Genomic DNA, 19,253 nt, shown 5'->3' with positions numbered 1-19,253 from the left:
AGCAAATCTTGTAACTAAAGCAGAAATGGAAATCACTTTCCATACGTACTGTTTACATGAAAGCTACTGAAATAGCTTTTGGTTGATGATATGAACGTCGAGTAAATGGATTCCATTGTGCTCTAAACTTCTCGTGACTTTTGTGACAGCTTCTCTCTTGGATTTGCCGTCCTTTATTGTAGTAACTCATATATATTTTTTTAAACCAACAAATTCTGTCGCAGGAAATCTACAAACGTCAAAAGCCTAATGAACGAAGAAAACAGTAGGATATTCATCTCATATTACTTTAAGAATCATTCGAATAGAGCGGATAATATTTTCAGGCGTTCTTGTTCATCCAAGTTCTTCAGAACTCTACCCAATGAGTTGTCATTCGACTGCTGTGTACTTTTGAAAAACTGCACTAATATTTCTTTGAGTTCCATATCGATAACACGACCAGTAAGTAATACCACATCATCATTTAGTTGTGACACGTAGTCCTCTTCATAATCTTTGGGGGTTATGTCGTTTTCTTCTTCTTCTTCTTCTTCTTCTTCTTCTTCAATATCAGTTTGTCTTGTCAATTCATCCGCAAACATCTTTACAATATACTCTTTAAAAGGTCTTACCACGCCATCAGATTCATCATGATATGAAGACCGAGTAAGCCTCTGGTCGTTAGAAAAAAAGAGTTCAGATAGTGATAATGCCACTTCCTTCAACATATTTTTGCTGCGGTTTTCTTCAAAGCAATCAAATAACTCACGGATTAACTTATTAGGTATTGATTCTTCCGCAGAAATAGGTATTGAGAAGATATATGCAAGGAAACTTTGAATATCTTTTAAGATAACCTCACAGGATATTATTATAAAACTGTCGACTGGATGCAGTTTATTAGGGTCCACTAACTTGGAGATTGTATACTCCATAATCTGCCCTATAAATCTGTTTTCATGTGGCTGTGTAACTCTTAGTGAAAGCAACATTATAGGAGCAACATCAATGGTTTTATAAAGTGACCTCTCAGGATCAAATACTAAAGAGCATAAGTCGAACATTGAATCTTTCCAGAACTTAGGATTAGAATTACAAGCCAAATAAACAAAAGCCTGCAAGGCAGTCTCGGCGATGTTTTCATCAGGACACTGTTTGATAAACTGCACAATTGGGTTGAGAACGTATTCAGCCACTTCATCAGAAATATGGTTTCCCACCGGTGGATTCTTCAGAAATACTGAGAGAAATTCTAGTGCAAGGACAACCAGTGGTGAATAAGTTTGTTGGCTTTGTAAGAACGTTGACATAGCTTCTATAAAACTTGGGAAACAGCTTTCACAAAGTCTAGTGTAATCTGTACAATTGATATCTCTCAAGAGATAAGGAAGTGACCGGACAGATTCAAAGACTATTCTCACATTGGATGGTTCACTTGAGGATAACTTCAAAAGCAAGTTCAAAATTTCTTGTTTAGTATGAAGATCCTGTTGGAAATGCCAAGTTTTGACAATTTCGTGCATTGCTTCAAGAAGAAGACCAAGAGAATCTTCTTCACTATCAACATAAAGAGTTTTAATTGCCTTTAGCAACGACTGTTGCAAAATCATAGACGTTTGGTAATCAAGAATACTGCCAAGTTCAGCGAATGAGGTGTAATAAGTGAATGATATGACTAACGATGCCAAAAGAAAGTCGTCTTCAGCTGAAATTGTACAATTAACTGTCTTCACAAGGAATTGTTGCACTAACTGTTTGATTTCAGGTAAAGTTTCCATGTTATTCTCGAAGAACTTGGGTATTGTTAATATAGTTCTTGATTTCACAAATGTAGGACAGGCATCATCATCTAGAATCATCACGGCCAAAGATAAGAAATCCTGATATCTTGGAACATTCATGCTTGTCTCGTTGGAGCATAATTCTTGGAATAAGAATAGACACGCTTCTTGGTACTGTGCCTCATTTGAAGTGACTTGTAGGCATTTTTGCAATACGGAATCAGTGATGTGACGATATATCTCGTCGCTGCAGCTTGAAACATATTGGCCAATTTCATCTCTGGCATTATATGAAGCTGATAATCCAGTTTCTTTAGAAATAAATTCATTGAAGTCTGACAGTTTAAAGTAGTCTTCAGGAAGCAAACACAATTTGATGAAATCTTCTGTGAAATCCGGTAATGTGGGATTTTCTATAAGATCTGATGGGATGTATGCAAGATATTGGACGGTATTGATACAACTGGAGTTAATTATCTCTAACCTTAGTTCGTCGTTATTTGTGAGAGCTCTGGCATAGCTGTTAGCATTTGACTTGATAGCATCCAAAGTTATTCGTAGTCTATATGATAAATCTCCATTAGAACCCAAAATGCTCTGATTGAGGTCGAATAATTTACTTAATGCCATAAACAGTTCTCCTTTGAGTCCAATTACTTCAGATTCCATATTATTTCCATAGCTTTCTAATAACTTATCGATGCAGTCATTCATAGCTTTTAAGTGAGGAATGAGCCACTCGCTCATAAGCTCAGATGTAACAAACATTGAAACGTTGCGTAATTGAGATATGCAATGGTGGTATAGTTGTAAGAGTTTCGATTTCGCTTGCAAACGCAAAGTATCGTCATTTAATGCTAACAAAACCGTATTTACTATCTTGGCTCCCGAATGGTTATCGAAAAACATCTCATTTGTAATAATATCTTGAACAAGTTCCGTCAGTAGGCTGATGGCATTTTCTGAATGATAATTTAGAATATTCTCATTCAAATAATCTAACAATCCAGGCCATTCATCTGGGAAGTCAACAGCGCAAATCTGAACAATGCAATAAGTTACAGTAGAGATAACCTTCTTCTCGGTATCTTCGTTTGCAAGTAAACTTAAAAGACCTCGCCTTACTAGATCTTTCCCTTGTTCGCCCACACCTGGCGGTCCAACAAATGAGGGAAAACCTGCGGACCAATACATAGTAGTGAACTTTCTTAAACACAATAAAGCCAGTTGCCTGGTACTGGCTGAAGCATTGTTATTAGTAGCTGTATCAATCAACTCGATAAAAGTGTCGGGTGGATCTGTAGCACAACGTTCTAGTAAACTGTTCTCTGCATCTTCTCTTTCTTCTTTCTGTGGGGACTGAATTCCTTCCAATAAATAAGGAATAGACATCTGACAATCAATCAGTAATGGAAATTAGCGTATTTACCAGCTTTGTCGGCAACTTGAAACTAATAGTAGAGTTATAAGAGGTTGCTGTTCGGATTATTTTTTCATTAACACTCATAATTTATTCGGATTTGGTAAAGAGATGAGCATATCCCAGTCTTTTTTTTTCCTGTTTCAATTCAATGCTGGAAATATTGAAGGTTGACAATTACCTCAATGAAATTTAAAGGTCGATTATATGAGGAGAATCTACCAAGATACGTATTAGTTCATCATTATAGCAGGTGTTATCGTCTTGTTATCATATTTGATTTGCACATTGCTGAACCTTGAAAAATATATTACTTATTCCTGGTGAACTTAGATAGTATTAAGGTTGCTAGTGATATAAAATAGGACAACATGACTGAGGGAGCATCATTAAAGGAACAATTGCTTGATGCATCTAGAAGAAATAACGCAGATTTGTTGAATGCTGTTCTTGAAACATTGGATGGTGATAAACAGGCTATCCAGTCTTTAATAAATGATTCTAAGGACCCTTTGGGAAACACAGCCATCCATTTGTGCAGTAAGTATGGATCGTGGGATGTTCTAGATGTACTATTGGATCAAGAGGGGGTTGATGTCAACCAGCAAAATTCAATTGATGGCGATACCGCACTACATTTATGTGTAAATTACTCTCACGATGAACCAGAATATGGTACATTTATTGCTGAAAACTTGATAGAAGTTGGTGCCGATCCAAGGATAAGAAACAAACGCGGGCAGACTCCGCTGCAACTGGTTCACAGTGATGAATTGGAATCTTTGGTAAATCTATTGCAAGGTGCAGAAATTGCAGCGGACAACAAAGGTAAAATAATTAACGAAGAAGATGCAGAAGAGATCGACGATGGCCCAGAAGATGACTAGTACGTATCTATATAGTTTCCCTGGTCTCTCTTTATAAGTTGAAACAGATAAAAACGTTATTCTTTTAAGCTACTTCAGATTTCGAAACACTGCATGGTGCGATTGTCATATGCAATTATCTCTGCAGGTTGATATCCAGCCACTAGCAGAGAGCGTGGCTTTCGCTTTGGAAATAATGTGGTTTCGATCAACAACGCTTGATTTGAAGCCATAGTAATCCGTATCAGAGGGCATGGCTTTTATCTTTTTGAAGGCAGACCACTGTGCACATCTACTGATAATTGATTGGCAACCTTTTCGAAGTGGTTTCTTGCCTTTGACATAGAATCCATTTTTGACCCCATTTAGTATTACCTCTGATACTGCTTCGTTCGAGCCATATAACGATACACAAGAACTCAAAGAAGGTTGTTGAGATAAGTTGGTTCGATCAGCAGAAAAAGTCTCATTACAAAATAAAAACTTAAAGGGCAAGAATTGCTGATTCTTTAATCTTAACCAAAATGTATCTTCTAACTGTACTTGCTCGTACTGGTACTGCTTTGGCAGAACAATCCATTCTAAATATACAGGTGATTGCAGAAGTGACCAGGTTAAAGCATTGCAGATTGAAATCATCTGCTTCATTGTTAATTTGTCCGAGCACGATTTCGAAAGTGTTATCTTTGAGTCTGCACGACCGGGTTTTGTTCGAACAACTTTCCTCAATTTGTAGTTTGCGCGTCCCCTGATAATTGTATCGATTTCGGGATGAACGTATTGCCCATTAATAAAGATATTTCCCACTTGCTGACAATTTTCGCATTCTGACTTATCTTCTGCTTCCAGTAAATTCATGCTCGCATCACCACAGGGTATGCGTGAGATGTACATGGCAAATTTCCAAACATCTTTAACCTTGTAGCCATCGGCTGATTTCTCTATTAAAAATGATTTCTGGCCATTCTGTAGATCACATATTTCCTTCAGCAACAGTGCATTAAAAGCGCGTAAACATATAACTTCAGCATGACAATCATGTACTATTTGCCCGTTACTCCTTTGCAGCTCTTCGTTCGGAGTAGCTTTTACGCCAGTGCCAAGTGAAATCGGCTCATACCTGTCATTGAGCTCATCAAACGCGACAATACCTGATAAAACAGTCCACTCCGTCACTCCATTAGATCGGATTCCCGGTTTGCCAGATTTAGGTAATTTATCATATGCACTTATGACGCTAGCCGCAATTCTATCTGCAATGACTGCCATTCGCTGTGCACGATGCTCCTGATTTCATTTCTGACATGTATGAGATGCTTGCAAATTCTACAAACTTTTGGAAACAAATCTAACATGAATACATATGTACAAAGGCTGAAAAAAAAAAAAAAAAGGTTCTCAAAAATATCCCGATAGTACTAAGAGTAGTAGTAGTAGTACAACATAATATTATTCACTATACCGAATAGGACTTTTAAATATCTATGTGTAATTTTAGATCTAGAGAACCAATGATTTCTTCGAGGCCACCAAGACGTCTGAATTTAGCAAGCAGTAATTCCTTTTTCTTTTGTTCTTCAGCTTCTTGGTCAACTTCTAGTTGCCTTTTAGCTTCTTCTCTTGCCTTTTCGTTTTCTTCCTGTTGAATTTCTTGGTAGTAGATCTTTGTTCTTGTTTTTAGTCTACTGAATGGATCACTCTTGGCATCCACTTTATTTACACCTTCTTCTCTCTTGATTGTTTCTGCGTGTCTGATTCGATCAATATTCAATTTTCTGTTCTTGGATGTTAAAGCACCCAAGGTCTTTATGTCATTCTGATCGTTTTCATGATGCTTCTCATAGGAACTTAGTCTCTTTTCTAATGCTTTAAGTTGGTTAGCATATTTACTTTCACTCTCAATATCGCCAGATTGTTTAGAGAATTGCAGTTTTTCTTTGAGCACTTGTTTTTCCATGACAGCATTTGTACCTGAAAGTTTCTTATTGAATACCATTCTATTACGAACGATATCGTCCATCAATTTCGGTGTGAGAGGTTCGCATACGAATTCATTTACTGCCTTGGACTTGTTATTTAGAATATAGGGTGAAGGCTGTGTAATGTCGTATTTTTCCAAAGAAAGTAAATAACGCTCGTATTCTGGTTGAGTGACAGGACTATCACTGAAATAGCTCATCTGGAAAATTTTTCTGTCTTTGCCTTGAGTGACACCAAAATATTGATTAGTAAAGAATTTACCCATGTTGTATGGTTTTTGTAAAAATACACGTTCAATTTTTACCATACGATACATTGAATTACCTGTGTGCTTGTCCTTACCAATGTTCACTCTACCGTAGCATCCTTCCACTATCTTGTTGAAATGGGGATAGAAGCAAAATTTAGCGACAAAGGAACGGCCAATTTGTATTTTATTATAATCATCAAGGGAAGACTCCCTGTCCAAATTGTCATCTTCAGCCCATTCTACTTCATGAATATCTGCGCGCTCTCTTCCGCGGGTCTTTGATTTTTCATAGCCCAGATCATAGTCATCTTCTTCCTCATCGTATTCCGACTCTTCCTCTTCTTCGTCGTCATAATCGCCTCTTCTTCTTCGGCCACGGCTATCATCTTCGCTTCTGTAATCATCTTCAGACTCGTTGTCACTAAATTCATAATTTCCACTCTTTTTAGCCCTTTGTTTCTTAAGTTCTGAAAGCTTAGATTGTTTCAAATCAGAATGACCAGTGGTTCTTGAGGATCTAGTAGAGGCACGGGTCGATTTTGAACCCTCCCTTTGCAGTTGTTGTTGTTGCTTGATGGATTTCGCATGTTGCCTCAACAATTTGCGTTCTTGATACTTTTGCATCTGTTGTGATCTTTCGAAGAGAATGGATTCTCTTTCCATTTCCGGCAACAGTTCTAGCTTTTCACGATCTTTCTCATCCTTGTATTTACCTTCCAACGGAAAGGGGATTGAGTCTGTTTCTTCTTCTTCTTCTTCTTCTTCCTCGTCATTGTCGAAAGAGTCCGCTGGCATATATCCATCGTCATCCTCCTCATCATTGTCATCTTCATCTTCATCTTCATCTTCATCGTCTTTCATTATACGCCTTCTTTTGCTTCCGGATGACTCCTTGCTAGCGTGCTTTTTGGATGTTGATAGGAATTCATCCTCTTCTTCCTCGTCAGTTCCGGCACCGGCTAAAGCCAATAAATCATCATCCAAATCAGACATTCTCAATAGATATTACACGAGCGACGAGAAATTACTAATACCTGAATGTTTTAGGTAGTGAAATTCACGTATCCTACAACTGGTGATATAACTTGGAAGGAGACAATATCGAAGTTGTTCTCCCACTGCTTACTATTCCGTTTTTAATCCATTCGTCTTTGAGTTTTCATTTTAATTTGATTGTTCAATATCGATAATTCAGTGAAAGTGGAAGATGTTCGGGTAATATTTTGACAAATGTATGGAAAAAAAGACGAACACAACTAAGAGGATCGTTGTTAAAAGAATGCACATATTAGCAGAAAGATATGTAGACATATCCAGTTCTCTTGTGAAGTACACCATTATCTCCGCAGATACTACTGTCGAAGTGAAATAAGAACATTCTATTTTTGGCGGTTCTAATACGAATTTCTGGGCAGCGGCTGCCTTTGATTACATTTGAGACAGCAAATTCACTACCCGCCTGGATATATCACTAGCAATCAAGATTGCTGTTGGAGTCGACGGGGCTTGGTTCAATATAGTACGCTACTGTTCGATACTTGTAGTGCAAATAACGGCACCCAATATATTCGTTCATATCATTGTGCATTATGTCAGTCATTGATGATAGAAACACAGCGGTTCCTATGAGCAGATCCTTATCGAGAAGATCGCCAAGTATCTTGGTAACAGATGCACGTTCTAACAAGAATCGTCCGTCTGCACCCTTTGCGGGCCATGCTGCCGGTATGAGGAACGTAAGTTCAGTGCCAAGATCTGCGGCTAGCTCAGGCGGGAAAACAGACTCTAAAGGAAGTAGAGTACGAAGAAGAGGATACGATATGCATGGAGACAAGAAATCCATTAGTAGTCGCTTCAGCGATGTGTCTATGGATAACCTTTTATTGGATGTCAGTGATGTTCCGTCAGGTAGACGTCAGGAACGTTTATCTACATCCTCATATGACATGTTTCCTCGAAATAGGCAAAGAGGAACTCATATCACCAAAATGATCAATCCTTTACCGACAAGAACTTCTAAGACGTCTCAGAAACTTGTGTTGATTCCGGATGAAGCCCATGACAGTAGAAATATAAACCAGTTTAGAAAGCGTGCAAATAAAACTCAGAGAGCGAAATCAAGTTCTAAGACCAAAATGGATAAAGAAGTTGATCTACCGAGAATAACAGCATACAATGTTGCTGAGGGATTCAACCTATCTTTAACCTCAACCTTCATGAAGCAGACCCATGATGTACTACCAAGGTTATACGACGAATGTTTATACGTACCGTATACTCTTCCCTTATTGCCTGGCAAGGATGGTTTCAGAATTAAATCAAACATATCAAAAAAGACCCAAGGAGGTAAGTCAATCATTGACTATTTAATAGATACCAGCGAGAGAAGAGATCATCATTATGAATATTTTTCGGGAGTCGAAACGCTTGAAGATGTTAACAATAACTACGAGTTAGACGAAGGGGGAGTAACAAATAATTTAAATGCCGAGAATACACCAGATCATCTACCGAATCCGCCAGTCAATACTTCTGTGTCCTTCGACCCAAGTGAGCCACAATATTTTGCTGAGGAGAATAATGCAGAAGCGGAACTGGAGGCTTTCAATGAGATTAATGGTAAAACTTCATTATTTCAACAGCAACATGCGGAAATCTTCATATTCAGTTATGGTGTAGTTGTGTTCTGGAATTTCACTGAAATTCAAGAAAAAAACATCCTAGGTGACATCTCGTTTTCATCTTATAAGAACATGGTGCTGAAACCTTTAGATGAACAAGATATCGAGATTGAAAGCTTCCATTTCGAATATGACATGGATACGGAAAGACCTCGTATTTTTAATGACATAGTGACTTTGAGGTCCGGAGACCACTTAACAGCCTTAACATTGTCCCATGCCATAGCTCAATCGGTCAAACTATCGAGATTTGAAGCGCGCATAGTTCCGATCTTCGGGTCAGTCTCTAAATTGCCTAAAAGACTTGCTTTGTATGGTACCTTGGGGTTGAAAAGGGAACAATTATTGAAGAAATCAGGTAAGCTATTCAAGTTACGCGTCGATGTTAACCTATCATCCAGTGTACTTGACACCCCAGAGTTTTTCTGGTCCTTTGAACCAAGTTTGCACTCTTTGTATCAAGCAATGAGAGAATATTTAGAAATTGATCCTCGTGTTCAAGTTTTAAACGATCGTTGTAAAGTATTTTTAGAGTTTTTCGATATATGTGTCGATTCAATTGCTGAACGGAATATGGCCCGTATCACCTGGTGGTTTATTACAATCATATTCATCAGCGTTTTGATTTCCATTGTGGAAATTTTGGTACGCTATTTCATTATTAAGAAACACACTGGTACATAATTACGAATGACAAAATGTTGCGGTATATAATGTGCAAGCTTTATACATTTCATTTCTTTGCACCATACTTGTTGACGGATTTACCATCAGGAATGGTAAAGAAAACATATGGCTTTCCATCCTTTGGTAGAGAGTCCAATCTGAAGTAACCCTTTCTCTCGAACTGAATGATGTCACCAACCTTCATGTCTTTAACATTTAAATCAGCGTAAGCTGTAGTGTGGAATTCAGTTTTAGGAGTTAGGAAGTCTTCGAAGTTTTCGCCTTCTTCCAACTTATCTTTAGAGATTAAGTGGTCAAAGTCAACCAAATCAGCTTCGACCTTGTCGTCGGTATCAGCCAACCAGGTTAACTTGAATTTAGTGGTCTTGAAGTCACCTTCCAAATGAAGTTTAGCGTTGAAGGAACCATCATCGTTTTTCTTGGTGATGATAGCATTACCCCAGTCCATTAGAGTAACCTCTTCACCTTCAGATAACAATTTAGCATCTTCTTCGTCAATAACTATATCCTTGTAGTAGATGACCTTCTTTTCACCGATAGCAGGGTTTTTCTTGTGTTTTAACTTCATTTCAACGTTTGGTGTTTGAGGCACGTCATCACCTTCCAAGTGTACTTTAACTGGGGAAACAATAGCAGTGTGCCTTGGGGCAACTGGATCAATAACCTTTTTGTTAAATGACCAAATCAAGTTCCATTCCAAGTTAATAACATTTCTGGATGGACCTTGAGACAAAACAAAGTTTCTCAAACCTTCAATGGTCATACCTCTTCTTCTAACACCTCTGACGGTTGGGAATCTTGGATCATCCCAGTTAGATACAATGTCCTTGTCGACCAACCATTGCAACTTTCTCTTGGACAACAGTGTTCTAACAAAATTGACACGAGCGAAATCCCAAATGTGAACCTTTCTTAAATGAAGGGCATTTAACATCCAGTCATATTGTGGGTTACGATCTCTGTACTCAATAGTACGCAAAGCGTGAGTAACACCCTCCAAGGAGTCAACAATAGGAACACAGAAGTCGTATGTAGGGTAGATCTTCCATGCAGTACCAGTTCTATGATGTGGCGTCAAATTGCATCTGTAAATGACAGGGTCTCTCATGGCCTTGTTCAGAGCTTCATAGTCAATCTTAGCACGGACACAGTTCTTCAAACCTTCCTCTGTACCATTCTTCATCTCTTCAGTGAAGATCTTCAAATTTTCTTCCACAGTTCTTTCTCTTCTGCTTGATGGAATACCTTCAGTACGTTCTTCTCTCATCCTTTCAGTTGGAGTGTCGTCACAGTAAGCCTTACCTTCTTTGATCATTTGAACACAGTAGTCGTACATTTCTTGGAAATAGTCTGAGGAGTAAGTGATTCTGTCACCCTTAATACCCAATAGTTCTAAATCTTCCAAGATAGAGTCTTGGAATTCTTCCTTTTCCTTGGATGGATTGGTATCATCAAATCTGATGATCAACTTACCTTTGTAGGCCTGAGCAAAGTACTGGTTCAACAAGGCTGCCTTAGCATGTCCAATGTGCAAATATCCAGAAGGTTCAGGTGGGAAACGAGTGACAACTTCGCCGACCTTAGCGTCTGGTAAACCGATTTCGAAGTTGGCCTTGTGAGTTTCCTTCTTCTTGTTAACATTTGAGGCCTTCTTCAATTCTTGTAAAGACTTAGTCAAAAATTCATGAGCTTGACCGAATTCTGGAATTAACTCAAAAGTGGAGTACCAACGGGAGACGTTGATGTAAACCTTGTTCTTGATGATAGAACCAACCATACCATTAGATCTTAAGTAACCCCATACAGCAATATCAGCCAAAGAAGGTTCCAATGTATTCAAAATGTATGTTCTAAGGTTCAAATGAGCGTTTAACTTAGCCAAAGATTCAGCAAGTTGTTGGAAATTCTTGATGACAAGTTGCTTAGCACCAAATTCAATCCATTCAGCAGAGGAATCAGAATTGTCGTTCAGAATATCTGGGTAAGCAGCGCTGAGCTTCGTCAAGACGTCCTCAGTCTCACCATTGAAAGAAGCTGCTGCGGCTTTCTTATCTTCAACAAAAGAGATTTCGATAGTGTTATCACCTTTAGAAGCGTTAACTTTGCGTGCCGCGATCAACTCTGGATAAGCGATCACTGGTGCTTTAGCACCTATGATAAGGGAAGCGGACATATCCTGTAAAGTATATGTTTGAGTTCTCTCAGATTGAGGTTTCAGATAGATAATAAGAAAAAGAATTTATACAAGTAAATATGTAATCAACAACAAAGAGATTAATACAATTGATCAATCAGACAAATTAATTGTTTCTTAGAACAACTTTCAGGTTAATCCATTCTTATTCGAAACATTTTTTTTTTTGATATTATTTTCAGTTTTTGATTTTCAGCTTTTTTTTCTTTTGTTGTAATCTCTGCGAAGGATGATGGTAGGATGGAAGAAAGAAGAAGAAAGTACAATCACGTGAGTGTTCATCTCAGAAGTATGGATGAGGGAGCCTTCTGAGGTTCGAAGGAAGCAAGGCGGTACTTTAAAAGAGATGAGATCAACAATCATTCGTGCAATGTGATTTGATGGTCTTGTTTCAGCAAGGGATGATACAGATTCCCTCCCCTTTCAAAAGAAAAGATCAGGAAACCTTAAACGCTGATTGCTGCTCCTGGATGAGAGCTGAAAAGATAACGGAAGCAGGGGCGCCAATAGGGTAAACCCGGTCAAAACGGGTGTGGCAAGACCCAAATAGAGCTAATTAAATCTGCTTGTTTTTTTTCGTAACCTAATGAACCGCTAGTCAGTGCACTCATGTTCTATATAGTGAATACACAATGACCGGAAAATATTGTCTCTCCTCAGGTAATCTTCACTAGCCTCCCTTGTTCATAGAAGAAGTGTGCGACCACTGAAATTCTTGCAATACATTTAAGGTTTTCTTAAAACCTCAGTCAAAGTCATCTTAAAATGTTGCTTGCACCGATATCAGTGTGCTGCTCCGATTTGTAATCTACAACAGTGTCTCTAGCATAGTCACAATATATATATATATACATCAGGCAACATTCACTTGCATTTTATTATATATTATCGCCAAGAGTGGATATATTAAAAAAAAAAGGTTTAAGATCGTCCGTTGAAAAGTCGTTCTTCACACACTTTGTGGTTATCTTTTTTAACTATTTTACCGTTTGTTCGATCAACTAAAGCTCACCATAGCGTAAACTGAAGGGATAAGGCTTTCTATATTAGTTGTTGAGTGGAGACTTTTTAGTATTTTTCTCCGCTTGGTACTATTTCATTATTATAGGTGTCAAGTTTTAAGTTTCAAGTGCCAAGCATCAGCCCGTGACTCAATACCACATAGATTCACAAAAGAAGAGTCGTGTAGTGTTTGTCACACTGAAGAAAACACATATCAGAATCTGCATTTTTTTTTTGATTTTTTTCCTACTAAGCTCTGACGTTGAGTGGCTGAACTAAAGTTGGAGAAGCTACTTTTATTTTTATAGATCTGTTGATTGATCCTCTAAACGTGTCTGTGTTTGTTGTACCTTAAACCAGTCTTTTGTCCCTCTGATTTGTATTCAAATTTCTTTTTGTTACATTACTTAAAGGTACGCTGATATTGATTTATTAATATTACAAAGCTCTTAAGGGTTTATTCCTCCTTGATTACTCTATTTGGGTCTTTTGAAGAGGTATAGTTCACAGCCATAACTCTTGTCTCTGATTAACTGATAATCTTTGATTTTTATTCGGACTCTATTCTTCTCCTTTTCGCGAAGTCTTAGAGTGAGCTAAGAACTCATTTATAAAGGGGTTTGCTAGTGTTTGTCGTATTGTCACTACAAAGGGTCAGTTGAATATTTTACTATTTTTTTCTGTTAACAGATGTCTGGGTCTAAAGGGGTCTGGGGTGCACCTCCTGGTAACAATAATCGTCAGTTATATTCACTAGATGCTGGAAGCAGCGGCAGCGGTGTTAGTGCCAGTAGTGCTCAGCGACACAGTATTCTCGATCCACATGACTCAGTTATGGATTTATTGAACGGACAGCAAAGCTGTGCATTCGATTCCAGGCTGATCCAAAATCAAGATTTAATCGATAGGAAGGGTAAAAGTAACAATATTGATCATAATGATATTAATACTCACACTCATAGTAAAGGACTCACAGATTCATGGCAGGCCATTGATCGGGATGAATATTCTTTTTTAAATGCTGGAAATCATAATAACTATCATAATACCTCAAATGGCGACTTCAATCAACAATTTGGCGGGGTGTTATCATCTGACACTTCTGAAGAAGAGGTTGAAATTAATGCTGCTCCTTCGCCTAATTTGAGTGCTTCTCAGCAGCACAACCAATTTCTAGCCTATCCTTTATCATCAACAGGTTTTGGTGATCAGGGAAATAGTGAAACTACAGTCCATCAGTTTTCTGACGGTGATCCAGTTAAATCGACTAAAACTGGTCAATTTTCAAAAGCAGAACTAGGTGCTGGCACTGGCGAAGATGAGACGATAATGGTCAATTTGGGCCATTCTTGGGCGGGCAGCTTTTTTGTTATGCCGAAATTGTCCTTATCGGAGTCTATGAAAAGATTCAAGATTTTAATTTTGAGCGATGGAGACTCAGCTAACTCTTTCTATAACCGTCTATCTCGGTATCACCGACTAATGTTTGACGTCGGAAAACTCAACGAAGCTTCAAAAGAGGAAGCATTGAAATATACTGCTTTCATGATAATCTTTTCAGATTCAAAGAAAGTGACTACAATCCTAAATAGAATGTGGAAGAAATACGGAGATTTCACTTTGATTCCAATATGTCAAAAGGGTCAGAAGCAAAGCGTCACGGAAAAGGTCAAAACATTTGCTAACTCTAACAAAATAAAATTGATGTCGTACCCTGTGGTAATATCCGATCATTACGAGATACACGGGTTGTTGCGGCATTTGCACTCTCTATACGTTGAAGTAGATTCTGACTATGAGACGGATATACCTAAAAAAACTAAACCAAGAAAAGGTGCAAAAAAGAAGCCGGCCCCTCATCTTGCAAAAAGATGGTGGTTTTGGCCAATATCTATAGCGCTTGGCGTTGGGATTGGGTGTTGCGTCACCTTTTATTTCAGCAAGTTCGAGACTTCCTCGTATAATTCATCAGTTGGGGTTATTCAGACAGCAGATAAGGAGATCGATGCTATTGTTGACGCTATAGAAGGAAATTCACCGTCAATACTTGAGGAAAGCTCTCCGCAGTCAATTTCTGATTTCTTGGGTCAAGTGTGCAAATTAGTTAAGGATACTGCTATCCAGATCAATGAATTATTAAAGCAGTTTCTTTCGGCTCATTTAATGACGTCTGCTTGGATTCAATCCATTGGTAAAGAATTCATGCAACCTGACTCGCAGAGTACCATTTCAAAAGTCACTGCTTTGGATTTAGTGATGTTTTGAACCGGGGTACGTTTATATGCTGCAATTTGGTGTATGTAGTGATGTAACTAGATGTTGTTTTTTTCAAAAGTATGAATTGTTGCCCAACTTTTGTTTTCAGATTGAGCCTTCAATATACAATTTTAGTCCCTAAATGTCAATAGCACAATATTCAATTCTGAGACTTTATTTCAATCTGTTTTTATTCCCAAGGTTTCTCATTTAGTGATTTGTCTCAACTAAGTATCCCAGTTCATATAGGCTATCACAATCTATGTCACTTTAGACAGGATACTTTTTGATAAGTTGTGTATTTTATTTTTGTTTACTGTACAGGCTTGTGACATTTTTCAAGGTTTAAACCCTTACTTTATGTTAGTAAAAGATCCTCATTCACAAAATGAAAAACTTAGATGAATTAAAAGAAAACAAAGATCAAAGTTTAAGAAGTTCATTGGTTCTTGATAGGAGACGTCATGAGGGGATTGTAAATTGTCTGTCATTAATACCAACCTAACCTGTATTCCAGACTTCAACCTCGTATGCTAACTATCGGACGATAATAATTCACGATGTTGGCAGGCTTAAAGAGACGTTGCAGTCTTAAAGCTCTTCGGGAACGGTTTACACCGCCGTTTAATGTTGGTTTACGAACCCAACTTATTATTCTCGTGTGCTCTATTTGCGTTTTATCGTTAACAATCATTACGGTTACTACTGGGGTTTATTTCACAACGAACTACAAATCCGTACGAGCTGAAAGATTACAGGTTGCAGCACAATTAAAATCATCACAAGTTGATCAGAACTTGAATTATTTATACTATCAAATATATTGGTTGTCTACAAGAGACACATTACAAGATGCGTTAGTCAATTTTAGAGCTGGTAATTCATCTAGAGATAATTGGAATTCTGCAGAAGACAGTTTAGAAAAGTTTCTTGGTTCTTCAGGTTTGTTCAGTGCTGCTAGAGTTTATGATACGTCTTTCAACACCGTAATAAACTCCACCAATAATGGGTCTGGTGACAACATTCCGGAAAACGTTTTAGCAGAGCTCTTTCCTCTATCTGGCGTAGAGCCTTTGTCTTCTTCGCTACTAACTACGGGTATCGTTACAGATCCGGTATATAACTGGACAAATTACTTGTTGTCCATGTCATTGCCAGTTTCAACAAATCCATCTATTATTCTGAATACTAACGAAATTGCCGGCTATATTACTGTCATTGCATCGGCGGAAAGTTTAAAGGCTGTTGTAAATGATACAATTGCTTTAGATAAGTCATCCGTATCAATCCTATCTGCTGTTTTCGATAGTAATAGTTCACTGACTGGTTATCATTTCGTTTTCCCTCCGCATGGAACCTCATCATTCAGTTCAAAAGTGACTTTTCCAATTAAGAACGGCACGTTTATAGCTGATGCATTCGAAAATGGGAAAGTTGGTTCAGTTATGAAAACAAATATGGTTCAGGAGAGAAACATAGCAGTAGGGTATTCACCACCAACTTTTAAACTTGTAAATTGGGTGGCCGTTGTTACCCAACCTGAACAAGTATTCTTGTCTCCCACTATACGGCTTATGAAAATCATTGCTGGTACGGTGTGCGCTATTGCCGTATTTATGTGCTTATTGACTTTCCCTATAGCACACTGGGCTGTGCAACCTATAGTCAGACTTCAGAAGGCTACTGAAATCATTACATCTGGGAGAGACTTAAAGCACTATAGCAACACTGGCAATTCAGATTCAAATACTGCAATTACACATTCTAGGACTCGTAGCACATCTAACCAAAACCAGGTGATGAAGCTGTTCAACAAATCTGTCACCAAAGGTACGCCCAGTAATTATCTGAATCACAATTATAATGTTTTCCCTCCAAGTAGAACAGATTCACCAAGCGTTTCCGCAAGAAACTCACAGACTATACCCAGAGGCCCCGGAGACCTGACACGTTCAGCTACTACTGGATCTACCCCATTTTCTAATGATTCTTCTTCATATACCTCCGAACGATATATCAAATCAACCAACCTAGTGGAAGCATATGTCCCAGTATACAGAAGATTTTTTCAAGATGAACTATCAGAACTCACAGATACATTTAACACAATGACAGATGAGCTAGATAGACACTATGCTCTTTTAGAAGAAAGAGTTCGTGCTAGAACAAAACAATTAGAAGCGGCTAAGATTCAGGCCGAGTCTGCAAATGAAGCAAAAACAGTTTTCATTGCCAACATTTCTCATGAATTGAGGACTCCACTAAACGGTATCCTTGGTATGACTGCAATTGCCATGGCAGAAACTGATATGCAAAAAGTGCAGAACAGTTTGAAGTTGATTTTCAGATCAGGTGAATTGTTGTTGCATATTCTAACAGAACTTTTGACTTTCTCTAAGAATGTCTTAAAGAGAACAAAATTGGAGGAACGTGACTTCTCCGTTATGGATATTGCTTTGCAGATTAAATCCATCTTTGGCAAACTAGCAAAAGATCAGCATGTTAAATTGTCCATTGCCCTTACACCAAATTTCATTAGAACTTTGGTATTATGGGGTGATTCAAATAGAATCATTCAAATTGTTATGAATCTAGTCTCAAATGCTCTAAAATTCACACCAGTTGATGGTAAAGTTGATGTTAGGATCAAATTGCTTGGCGAATACGACTCAAAAAGGAGTGAAAGTGTCGATTATCAAGAGGTATTTGTGGTCCCTGGTTCTGAAGCAAATGATGATTTTGAGTTCAATTTAACTTCAACTACTCCCATGAGGCTTCCTTTCAATTCTTCTAGTGGCAGCGTTAATACTGCTACTAAAGATGGATCAACTTCCCCAACAACTAAGACAAAAGAAGGCTCAATTCAAGTCGAATCCGAAACGTCAACGGAGGGCAATGACAACGATGAAAGTAGCATTGTTCTTGAAAGTAAGCACGAAGAAAACGAAGACGAAAAAGAAAAGATGTCAATATTATCTACAAGTACTTCAAGCTCTTACGATGATGCAATTTTCCATTCGCAGTTCAAGAAAGTTCTGTCTTCAACGGATTCAGATACGGAAGAGAATACGTTCAGAGATCTTAAGGTACCAAAGACTTGGGTTATAAGTATGGAAGTGGAAGATACTGGCTCGGGTATTGATCCTTCACTTCAAGAATCTGTTTTTGAACCGTTTGTTCAAGGTGATCAGACGCTCTCTAGACAATACGGTGGAACTGGCTTGGGCTTATCCATTTGTAGGCAGTTGGCAAAGATGATGAAAGGTACAATGAAGTTGGATTCGAAAGTTGGTGTTGGAAGTAAATTTATTTTCACTGTGCCACTACAGCAAACAAAAGAGATAGTATTCGATGGTGCTGAAAAACAGTTTGAAGATGAGTTCAATATTCACAGCAGGAAGAACAGAAAGGTTAAATTTAAAATCAATTCCTCTAGGAAATCTGTTCAAACAAAGAAATCTAAATCTAGTATCGACGGACATAGCGATAACAATGTCAGTGAGAGAAAAGCCAGTAATTCTACTGAAAATAGCGTTGGGAATGTTCGTGTTGATAGACCATTTTTACAAAGTACGGGTACGGCGACCAGTACTAGGAGTATATCATCTGTAGCAAGTGAAGTTACTCGGCATAGAGTTTTGGTTGCTGAAGATAATAATGTCAATCAGGAAGTTATAAAAAGAATGCTTCAGTTAGAAGGACTCACAGATCTTGATATGGCATGTGACGGACAAGAAGCTTATGAGAAAGTTGAAGAAATCTTAAAGAATGGCGAATCCTACTCCATGATATTCATGGATGTTCAAATGCCGAGGGTGGATGGGTTGTTGGCTACCAAAATGATCCGGAATGATCTATTATATAAAGGGCCCATTGTTGCGTTAACCGCATACGCAGATGATAGCAATATTAAAGTTTGTCTAGAAAGTGGAATGGATGGTTTCCTACCAAAACCCATTAAAAGACCATTGTTAAAGAAAATAATCGCACAGTACTGTTCGAAAAAAGAGAAACAGAGAGAAGAATAGATTTGCGAATGTAACATTATATAAAACTTAAAGGTACTCATACACATGTATATTTCCGACCCTTAATACATTCGATGTGTTAAATATCCAGTACAGTGCATTACCGACAGTCACACAAAGCAACGC

General features: G+C 38.1%; 8 protein-coding genes across 8 annotated transcripts; 4 read left to right on the top strand and 4 right to left on the bottom strand.

Annotated features, from left to right (window-relative positions):
• Positions 1-296: 296 nt before the first annotated feature.
• On the bottom strand, positions 297-3,155 carry KAP114 (karyopherin KAP114; the record flags this gene model as incomplete). The annotated part of the gene is made up of 1 exon (XM_451034.1): positions 297-3,155. One exon carries the CDS (start codon positions 3,153-3,155, stop codon positions 297-299), a length of 2,859 nt encoding a protein of 952 aa, XP_451034.1.
• Positions 3,156-3,554: 399 nt separating this feature from the next.
• ANK1 (ankyrin repeat-containing protein ANK1) lies at positions 3,555-4,070 on the top strand (the record flags this gene model as incomplete). Its single annotated transcript, XM_451033.1, has 1 exon — positions 3,555-4,070. The coding sequence occupies one exon, from the start codon at positions 3,555-3,557 to the stop codon at positions 4,068-4,070; it is 516 nt and encodes a 171-aa protein (XP_451033.1).
• Positions 4,071-4,175: 105 nt separating this feature from the next.
• On the bottom strand, positions 4,176-5,318 carry TAD1 (tRNA-specific adenosine deaminase; the record flags this gene model as incomplete). The annotated part of the gene is made up of 1 exon (XM_451032.1): positions 4,176-5,318. The coding sequence occupies one exon, from the start codon at positions 5,316-5,318 to the stop codon at positions 4,176-4,178; it is 1,143 nt and encodes a 380-aa protein (XP_451032.1).
• A 205-nt stretch (positions 5,319-5,523) lies between these two features.
• On the bottom strand, positions 5,524-7,272 carry RTF1 (RNA polymerase-associated protein; the record flags this gene model as incomplete). The annotated part of the gene is made up of 1 exon (XM_451031.1): positions 5,524-7,272. One exon carries the CDS (start codon positions 7,270-7,272, stop codon positions 5,524-5,526), a length of 1,749 nt encoding a protein of 582 aa, XP_451031.1.
• Positions 7,273-7,868: 596 nt separating this feature from the next.
• On the top strand, positions 7,869-9,644 carry RMD8 (Rmd8p; the record flags this gene model as incomplete). Its single annotated transcript, XM_451030.1, has 1 exon — positions 7,869-9,644. One exon carries the CDS (start codon positions 7,869-7,871, stop codon positions 9,642-9,644), a length of 1,776 nt encoding a protein of 591 aa, XP_451030.1.
• A 49-nt stretch (positions 9,645-9,693) lies between these two features.
• Positions 9,694-11,820, bottom strand: GUS1 (glutamate--tRNA ligase GUS1; the record flags this gene model as incomplete). Its single annotated transcript, XM_451028.1, has 1 exon — positions 9,694-11,820. One exon carries the CDS (start codon positions 11,818-11,820, stop codon positions 9,694-9,696), a length of 2,127 nt encoding a protein of 708 aa, XP_451028.1.
• Positions 11,821-13,533: 1,713 nt separating this feature from the next.
• On the top strand, positions 13,534-15,108 carry ATG32 (mitophagy protein ATG32; the record flags this gene model as incomplete). The annotated part of the gene is made up of 1 exon (XM_451027.1): positions 13,534-15,108. The coding sequence occupies one exon, from the start codon at positions 13,534-13,536 to the stop codon at positions 15,106-15,108; it is 1,575 nt and encodes a 524-aa protein (XP_451027.1).
• A 551-nt stretch (positions 15,109-15,659) lies between these two features.
• SLN1 (histidine kinase) lies at positions 15,660-19,127 on the top strand (the record flags this gene model as incomplete). The annotated part of the gene is made up of 1 exon (XM_451026.1): positions 15,660-19,127. One exon carries the CDS (start codon positions 15,660-15,662, stop codon positions 19,125-19,127), a length of 3,468 nt encoding a protein of 1,155 aa, XP_451026.1.
• Positions 19,128-19,253: the final 126 nt, after the last annotated feature.

The sequence above is a fragment of the Kluyveromyces lactis genome (assembly GCF_000002515.2).
Source record: "Kluyveromyces lactis strain NRRL Y-1140 chromosome A complete sequence".
NCBI lineage: Eukaryota > Fungi > Ascomycota > Saccharomycetes > Saccharomycetales > Saccharomycetaceae > Kluyveromyces > Kluyveromyces lactis.
This window is presented reverse-complemented; position numbering and strand designations above follow the sequence as displayed.